This window comes from Crocodylus siamensis, chromosome 11 (assembly GCF_052110815.1).
Source record: "Crocodylus siamensis isolate JL-2025a chromosome 11, ASM5211081v1, whole genome shotgun sequence".
Taxonomy (NCBI): Eukaryota; Metazoa; Chordata; order Crocodylia; family Crocodylidae; genus Crocodylus; species Crocodylus siamensis.
Window position 1 is genome coordinate 20,260,746 of NC_143405.1, and position 9,505 is coordinate 20,270,250.

Here is a 9,505-nt window from a genome sequence, read left to right on the forward strand (position 1 = left end):
CCTCCTAGAGCTCTCTTGGGGGTGGGTGTAGGGACACAAGGCTTCCCATGTCACAAAGGTCTCCATTGAGCAGGAGAATATCTGAGCCACAGCCCTAGAGCACCAGCACATCTACTTGATTAAGGGCATGGATGTTTCCCATTGCTTTCTCTAAGGAAAACCCTGAACTGGAGAGTGGAGCCCTTCCATGGCCCTTTGGCTGTTACAGAGCCCTTGGTTAAGTCATCAGACCACCCAGCTCTAGCTGTAACTGGGCTACCCAGCTCCAGTTAACTGGAAAACAGCTAATTGCTCAGAAGCACAGACTCTAACCTGGCCAGCCCTAAGGGGCAGTCGCTGGGCATCACGGACTCACCAGATCTTCCACGCCATCAAGAGTGAGGAGGCTCCCATTTGGGAACCTCTGGCAGTAATTCAGGGCCTGATGCCATTCCAGGGCAGTACCTGACACCACAAGAAAGCACTTATTTTTCCAGGCTTTCCAGTTCTGTGCTCTGGGACAATGCACATCTAATGGGGAACATAAGACGAAGCCACCAAGTCAAACCTGAGTGCTGTGCATTCCAACACCATTGTTCAGCCAGAACTGCTCCCTAGTGTGTGCAGACCACTGGCCACATGAACACTGAGCAAAGGCAGAGTCTGGCCCAAGCGGCCCAAGGCTGGACATTTAATGCCAAACAGACCAAGAAGCCCAGTCAAGGCCCTGGGGCAGATTTTCTTCCAGGTTCCACCTCCCTTACGCTGCTCAGATGGCACAAAGGATGTAGAAATCCCTGCCAAGAATACTGTGTACAAGTTCCAGGGAAGTGGGCATGTTGTGGGGTGTGGAGGGAGGGGAAAGGTGGGAACACACGGCATTCTGGTCCCTTGGGAACTGTAGCCAACTGGTAGAAACTACAGCAGATCCCAGGTTTCTTGATGGGCTCTGGGACTGGCAACCAGAAGTGGTTACTGCTGGCTGCTCTTACCTCCATCTCTGCCCTACATCCGAAGGACCATTAGCAGGAGGGAAGCCACGCAGTGCTAAGGCTGCCCTAGGTTCAGGCAGAGCCGGTTGACCTCCATCTGGCTCCAGCAGCCCAGCAGGTGCTGAGGGCAATCCTGACCAGTCAGAGCCAGCCCTGGTGCTGTTTCCTTCCCCCCACAGAGTGATAAGGCACAGCTCAAGGGCTCATTTACAGGTCACATACAGCCAGGGTCTAGCCAGGATACAAGGCTTAGACATATGGGAAGGGCAGGGTAGGTGGGAGCCAGGATAAGACCATCCAGTGGAGGTCTCCCTGCTGCTTACACTCTGTCTTGTCCCCAGTAACAACATGCCTGGGCCCCTCCAAGTTAGACACTGGGAACAGAGCTGTCCATACAAAGTGCTGTGGCACCATGAAGGGAAAGGCTGGGGGAGGGCAGTGGGATGCAGGGCCTGTGTCACCTTCATCCAGGGCAAAGTGCAGAGCATGAGCAGAGCACCTCCGCAGGGAGAGCCCCATGATCCTGGTGCTCTGGAAGAAGCAGAAGCCAGAGTATAGGTTCTGGATGCGCTGGTCTGGCAGCAGGCGGAAGGAGCTCCTTATATGAAAGGAGCAGTCTGAGCTGCACCTGACAGACACCCCATCCAGCCCCACCTGCAGGAGAAACACGTAGTCACTCTCACAGGCAGACTGGCCCTGCTGGGCAGAGCTTGGCAGCAGAGCAAAGAGCACCAACTCCAATACCTGGAAGAGGTCATCACTGTGTTTGAGCTGCCTGGGAAGTTACCAGGAGGGGAGAGGCCTCATGAGGGCAGTGCTGGATCCACAAGGACAGCCTGCAAGCCTCTGCCCTGGGCTGCCCTGGACCCTGAGCTGAGGCAAGTCCTGCTGCCTGGAGCTGGACTACCAATGCAGTCCCCAGGGCCAAGGTTTTCCTGCCTGTTAGTTGTGGAGGGATCTATAGTTGCCAGCAGAGCCAGCCTTAGGGGTGGGCCGTGTGGGCAACTACCCAGGACACCATGGTCAGGGGGATACAACCCAAACACAGACATACATGCCCTGCCCTGCCCCGCCCCGCCCCACCGCTTATGCCAGACAGGACCTGTGGGGTGACTTTGGTGGCAACTAGTCCCAGGGTCCAGGCATTGGTTTTGCCCCCCAACCCTGGCTCTACCTGGAACTGATTGAAGCCAGCTGACTAGCTGGAGCAGCAGGTTAAAAAGTCCCTGGGCAGTAGTGGTAGCAGGTGCTGCGAGGCCGCATGACAGGACAGGAGGAGGGTGCTCAGAGCTGGGCCAAAGGCAAGGTGGTGATGCCCAGCAAGAAGGCAATGCAGCTGGGTGGCCCTGGCTTGCACACCAAGGGCTTCACTATCAGGAACCTGCTGGGGCTAGAGGCTAAGCTGTACCCCCCACCACCCACCAGTCACTGTCACCACTGCCAAGGGAGAGAGAAAAGGTAGCTGCACCCTGCTGCTGGGACTGAGCTTCCTGTGCAGGCAGCCCTGCCAGCCCACCCGCCCTCCCTGCTGCCCCATGCTGAGCCCCTGCCAGCCCATGGCCCTGCCACCCAGCACCATGCCAGCATCTCAGGTGAGCAGACATGCGCTGCCCGTAATGGCCTGTGGGGTCCCCTGTTACCTGCAGCCACTAGGGAACATGCACTCCTCATGCATGCACACCCCCTCCCCATATATCTCCATACCACCCACCCCTCCTCCCACTCACATTCCCCCCCCACACACACACAGTGCCAGTGATGGGAAGAGGTCACCAAAATACAAGTTTGCCAAGGACATAATTTTCCCTATGGCTGGCTCTGGTCACCAGGACCAGAATGGAGAGCTGCCTGGGTCACACATGTCACCAAACTGCCAGCAGCCTGGGACAGGCAAAGAATCATAGAAAAGAAGGGCTGGGAGGGGCCTCAAGAAGTCACATCTAGTTCAAACCTCTGCTCATGGCAGGATCAATCCTGTCTATGCCATCCTAGACAAGTGCTTTTCTGAGCCAAACAGCAGGCTGGCACTTGTGACCCAGTCACCACCACATACCACCAATCTCTCCAGCCACTGTGGCCTGGATCTAAATTCTGTGGGCAGCAGGTTGCCAACCACAGGTCTAACCTGTTCTTAAAAGCTTCACTGAAGATTCATCTAGAAATGAACTGATGACTTAGGTGTGAAAGTCCCTCCTCCCTGAAGTGCTTCTCCAGGATGTGATGGGATAAGGGGTGGGATATCAGCCCCACTCACCAGCAAACATGAGGAGGGAGCTGCAATACTGCGGAGTCGGCCATTCAACTGAAGGCCCCAGAGGGCGTGTGTGGGGCAGTGCTCCAGGGCAGGTGCTATGTATAGCAGGTCACGTGCAGGGTTTAAGCAGAGGATCGAGAGGCTTCCTGCAAGCCGAAGCACACCAGACCACACAAAGGCAGTGGCTATGGACATAAAGAAGGCAGCGGTGAGGCCCTGGCACAGGACAGGAGCACAAGGCACTCTGTCCTGGTGGGCACGGAGATATGCCCTGTGGGCTGGCTCCTCCCAGACTCAGGGCTGTGGTAGCATTGCAGAGGGAGTGCTGTTTCTTGGATCTTTGTGGAGTCTCTGCTCTGGGCTACAGCTGCAGCTTCCAGGACTCTGGAGGAAGCTACGCTAATGTGCTGAGGCCTTGCCAGCCATCTCTCTTCTCACCTGAGGTGTGGGCTGCTGGGGTGAGCTCCAGGGCTCCAGAGGCCTCGCTAGCCAACTGACTCCAGCTCACCACATTTCCAGGAAACTTCCACTTATCCTTCGAAGCTGCCAACTGCTTTACAGAGAGCATGGAGAGGGCTCTGTCCCACAGGTTCACCTCACTCAGCTCTCCTTCGTACGGGCTGCTCCTCGTGAGGTCCCCTGCAAGATTTAATGCCACAGAATAGATCTCAGGGGCACAAAAGCCAACCAGTGGACAGAGGGCCACCTCCAAGAGTGGAGGGTCTCCTGGGCATTCTGCCTTAGTCACAGGCCACTAGATACATGGGCTGCTCTGGGCAGCGTTCAGCCCCTGGGAACACAAGGCAGTTCTGACAGCAGCGCTGATGAGACTGGACAGACATATCCAGGTTCCTCAGAGCCAGGGGAGGGATCACACTCTGAGAAATGGAAAGGAGGGAAATGGGGAAGGGAGCTTTGCCCCAAACTGCCCCACAGCTCTTGTACCAGGGATGTGCATGCTTTTTTATTCAGCACTATTGGTACCACAGCACAGCCCTATCAGGGGCTGTCTGCATAGATCAACGGCTGTTCATTCACCATAACACTACACACAGTAGCTGTGCTCCCACAGCACAAACAACACTGCACACAGTCCTACACTAACCTCCACACACCAGGGCTGTAACCCCTTCAACACAAACACAATGTGGTTCTAACTCCAACATAACACAACACTGCACACACCCCAACACAATGCCCCACACACTCTCCCTCCAACAAACACACCATTAAACATTATCATGTCTATAACCCTCCTCTCAAGAAAAATGTAACAACACATACCCTCCGCCAGACTGTCCAACACACTGGGGCTGTATCCCTCACCCCAACACAAAACACACTGCCAAACATTGCCATCCCAAGGCCAAAGACGGGTGAAGAATCAGGCTTTTAAAAAATGCAACACACTTTCTAATGTTTTTTGGTGCAGAAAGAGGTGGCCTGGACTTGGCAGGATCACGATCAGGTGCAACTGGCAGTGTGCATGCCCTGATAGCTAAAGCTCTGCTGAACTGTACATACCTACATACAGACACCAGCTGCCATACAGCAATGATACACATTTGGCACAGAAGCCCCCAAGGCTCTCCAACTCACCTTCTCCCATGCTTTCCAGCCATCCAAGATTCAATGCCCCTCCCACAGAGATGCCCTTCTTCAGGAACCAGGCACTGTCTGCCAAGTCAGGGTCCCAGGGCTCTCCATCAATGAAGACCATGTAGGGGCTGGTGGAAGGACTATTGGAGACAGAAATGGCAATGTGGTGCCATGCCCCATCCAACACAAACCCGGTAGTGCCCCTGAGCATCACAGCCCTGAAAAGAAGGGCAAACAATGAATAAGGAAGCAATTTACCACCACAGCCTAATACACCAAACCCCAACTGGCCACATTTTCCTGGTCCCAGCCTCTTACTAATGGCCCTGTAGCTCAGCTTCCAATCAAGTCAGCACATATTAACTCTGATACTCCCTGGCCATGCTTGCTGAAGGAGGAACTGTGCCTGGAAGCATCAGCATTGTCTTACTAGAAAGCCTATGGCCAGCAGAGCTAAGGGTAAAAGGAAAGAAATTCTTAGCTTTCCAAAGATCCCAGGCAAGAGAGGCAGCTCCGTTACTAGTTGGAGAGAGTTACTTGCTTCAAGGGTGTCCAGAAAGGCCTCTGCCCTGTATGTGGCATGAGGTAGGACAATGTCACACAGTTTCTCTTCCAATGGCAGTTACATTAAACATCATTCGTTGAAGCCAAACACTCTACAGTGTACAGCCAAACACTCTACACTCTACAAATCAGAAGGCCCAGTCAGTTTGCATGCAAGAGGCCGCTCCAACCTGGAAAGCCTTGCAGCCTGAGGTGTCCCATCCTACAGCAGGCAGTGGGCACACACTGTACCTACCCACTGCCAATCAGGGTGGTGCTGGCTGGAGTGGAGGGAGTGTACTCACCCTTTGAGCCAAACTTCTAAGCCTGCTGGAGACAGAAGGAAGAGTGCGATCTCAGCTGGCCTTTGCCTCACCGCATAGCTGAGCAGACACATCTTCTCGAAGGCAATGAAGGTGCTTCGCATCCACAGACTGAGGGAAAAGCTGCTCAGGAAGTGTGGGATTGCATTCTTCAGCTGCACCTTGCTCCTCAGAGCAGAGGTGCTGCCAGAGAGATGCATGGCAGAAGAGGCCTGATACTCTGGTGAGGATACAAGGAGAGGAGTCATTAAACCAGCCCCAGCTTTCCTCATGCAGCAAAAGCCCAAAAGCTCTCCAGAGCACAGCACTCAGGCCCATTCTGTGGTTCTACAACACCTTGCTATTCCAAGGCTCCCTCCTCCCCTCCCAGAAAAACTCAGGTATGGGCCCAAGCTCCAAACTAGACCTCGGCTGTTCAGATCTGGGGGCTGAATTTGGATGGAGCAGAGTCCTGGGATGCTACCTCATACACTTCTAGAGAACACCCTGCCCTCCTTCCTAGATGGATGTGAGGTACCCCTGTTTTTATGGCCTGCAGTTAGCTGAGTCATGAGGTCCTACCTACTCTCTGGGGACACCTGTGCCAGCTTGAGGCAACATCCACAGAGCTGCAGAGTAATCAACGCCACATGCCATTGCCCTACAGACTGCAGCATCATCTCCCCTCCCCACCCCACCCCACCCCACCCCATCCCGGACAGATGCAGCACGGGCAATGGTAGTACACGCTTTGCCCAGCCTGCCTGGGAGGCACCCCACCAAAGGAGAGCAGAATAGGTAGTCTTAGAAGCCCACCCTGCCTTGTGCTGGGATCACCAGCCCAGCAACCAATTAGTGCCAGCTGCAGTGGTAAGCTGGTGTGGTTAGCACCTGACACTGGGAAATGGACAGATACTGTGACTTGACATCAAACAGCCCCAGGGTTGGAACAGATGTTAGACACTCCTGGCCTGGGCCAGAAGGGAACCAGGCCATTCTTCTGATTTCCATTCCTGGCACACCGCAGCTTGTGCATTCTACCTAGGCACACGTTAGCCACAGCCACCCCAGATATCTGCAAGGAGCCCAGACTGGCAAACGAGACGTCCTGGGCACTGAAGATTCGGAAATGCTCCTGATAGTTGAAGAAACCAACCAGGCCAGCTGGAAAGGTGATGAATCCCCAGTTATTGAGCCCAGTGGAAAAGGGGACAGGGACTAAGTCTTTCTCCACCAAGGAGCCTGTGAATTCAGCAGAAACACTGCCATACACATGTGTGGTGTTAGAGGCCAGCCTCAGCTGCAAGACAGCTGTCTTGTTGGAGGTCTTCGTCAACACCACTGCACATGAGAAATAGTGAGACAAGGAGAACACAATGTCAGCCGTGGCATATGGGCCCATCCCACCAGGGAGAGGGAACTCCATGGGAGCTGGTGATCCACAGAAATCTGCCAAGGAAAGATACTGAGAGTTAGCAAAAGGTTCTCTTTCCAGTGCAGTGATCTTCCTCTGTGCTGGGCCTCCAATGGGGCCAAGCAGGAACTTGGCTCTGTGTGGGGTTTACAGCCACAAGACTTCACTAGCAAATACAGGACAGGAGACAGCTCAGCCATTGTATGGATGTGTTTTTCCAAAGAGTGATGGTGTGCTGGATTGCAGGCAGGTTCTGCTGACTTGGAGCCTGAGACCTTTACTTGACCCAAGCAGCAGGACCACAGAGAGCTGCAGTGCAGACCCCTGGCCCAGGAGCCCCCCAGAAACCCCTCACTCACAGGGTGAAGTGGGAGCTTAGGCACCACCCTCTCTGAAGGGGCTGCTTCTGACTAAAGAAGCAGTGAGGTGAAGCCTATGGCCTCTTGGGGTATGCATCTGCTGTCTTATTTTATAGAGTCTAGCTAATTCCCTTCAGACAAGAGCTGCACTGCAGTGTCACTGCTGACCTGAGCCAAACAGGACCCATCAGCATGCAGGGAAATGCCTCTCTCAGCCAGCACTACAGCAGACAAGCTGAATGAATCTTACTAGTCCAGAAGACACCTACCTTCTCCATGGGCCGCTAGCTAATGGAATCCTGACCACAAGCAGGCAGATGTGAAAGGGGGCCCCAAGCACATCTGGGGTATGATGCCTCAGGGCAGCCAGGGCCCTTGGGGAATAATCATGCTACCTTCCACCCCCTCCGCTGTCTCCTCCTTGTGCACTCGGCTGCTTCAGCAGCTGAGCCTGCAGCTGACTTACCCTGGCTGTATTTGCAGAAGAAGCCCATGGCTTCGGTGAGGGCATGTGCAACACAGCGTCTGGTTTCCCACCTCCCATGTCGAAGATGGTCAGAAGGGCTGAGAACCATCACTGCACACTGACCAGACAAATTAGAGACAGCTGCTGCATGATAAGAGAAGAAACTCTGTTGTCTATGGGTTTTGGGGTTTCTTCTCTGGTCCAGCCTCAGCCAAGATTAAAAAGCATCAAAGTAACAACACTGGCAAGAGCCATGAGGCAGAAGACACAGTGGGCTGTGCTGGGACCGTGGGAAGCTTGTCCTGGTCTCTAAGGGTGCAGTGCTCATGTCCCCAGACTAGTGCTGAACTGTTAGGGGGATCTCTACCTTGGAAGAGCAGTGGGCTGCAAGCCCTGATTAAGATACCACACCCCAGAGATTCAGGAGCATCCCAGGACTGGAGAATAAGGGGTTGCATCTTAGGATGGGTATTCATGTGCAGAGGAAATGAGCCAGCAGATCTGACAGAGCACCTGTCAAGCCAGCAGGGGCGATACATACGGTGATGCCATCTGAAGTAGGCAGAAGAGGAAGTGTTGCTCCATTGCCAGGCAGTGCTGAACTGCATCCCAATCCACATGTACCAGCCCTCTGTAGGGAAGGCATCTAGAATACACAAGACATGGCATCATCATTAGCACCTCCAGACCTAGCTGTCTTGGGTAGTTGCCTTGCTCTGAGGCACTGGGCCAGAGTCAGGACAGGATCCTGTCCCAGCTATTAGCTTTTCTAGTCCCACAGCTGTAACCTCTATGTTCCATCTGTCTGTTGAGAGTGCTACTATAAGTCCAAGCCTTCCTCCCACTGGCAGTTTTGAATCTCCCTGTTCATGGTGCAGTACAGCTACCCCCCAGGGCCATTACCTGCGAGGAAGGCATTCTCTTCTTCATCCTGGATGATCACCAAGCTTCCCCCAGACTTCTGACAAAGAGCCGAAGCTTGTGGCCAAGGCCTCATTTCCCAGAGGGCAGGGAAGTGGAAGGTGTAGCAGCAGGAGCGGAAGCTCAGAGACTTCACGGAGCCAGCAGAGGCTAGGGGAAAAGAGGTCAGACTAACTAAGACATCTCTGGCATCATCAGACCCTATTTACCCTATGGTTCTGGCCAGGGCCCCACAAAACTGAGTCTGCATCCATACCATTGAGTATACGGAGGGTTCCTCACAGCTCTCTGTACTCATGGGAATGGGAGTTTGCCAGTTTTGCTCATTCTCTGCGCCTCACCCAAGGGAGCTGTTCAGTTGCCAAAGCCACGTCCTTTAACCTTTCATCTAGATACATAACTCCAAAGACACAGACTCCCCAAAGTCCTTTGTCAGTCTGTCTGGTCTTGGGACATTCCCCTGAAGCTGTTTATCTGTTTGTTCAAGCCCCTGTTATGGGCACAACCAAAATGTGGGCAGCTGGGGCTCTGTACTGAAAGGTCATAGGCTGAGGAATCCAAAGTCAGGATTCAAACAGGAGTTAAGCAAGGATTCAGGCAGGAGTTGCACAGAGGAGGATGTGTGGAGCATTGAGTAGCCAAATGCTGGGAGGATGACTGCTTATATCCAGGCAGC

At 53.9% G+C, this 9,505-nt stretch overlaps 1 protein-coding gene across 1 annotated transcript; it reads right to left on the reverse strand.

Moving 5' to 3' along the window:
- Nucleotides 1–6,597: 6,597 nt before the first annotated feature.
- On the reverse strand, nt 6,598–8,017 carry LOC149855562 (uncharacterized). Its single transcript, XM_090022343.1, has 2 exons — nt 7,909–8,017; nt 6,598–7,118 (listed from the first exon to the last, which is right to left on the reverse strand). The coding sequence occupies exons 1-2, from the start codon at nt 8,015–8,017 to the stop codon at nt 6,598–6,600; spliced, it is 630 nt and encodes a 209-aa protein (XP_089878469.1).
- Nucleotides 8,018–9,505: the final 1,488 nt, after the last annotated feature.

Bases quoted from the DNA above. Each gene is read 5' to 3' on its own strand.
- LOC149855562 (XM_090022343.1), bottom strand. From the start codon at position 8,017: ATGGTTCTCAGCCCTTCTGACCATCTTCGACATGGGAGGTGGGAAACC. The intron at 7,119-7,908 runs GTAAGTCAGCTG...TTTCCTTGGCAG, and splicing joins CTTCTGCAAATACAGCCAGG to ATTTCTGTGGATCACCAGCT.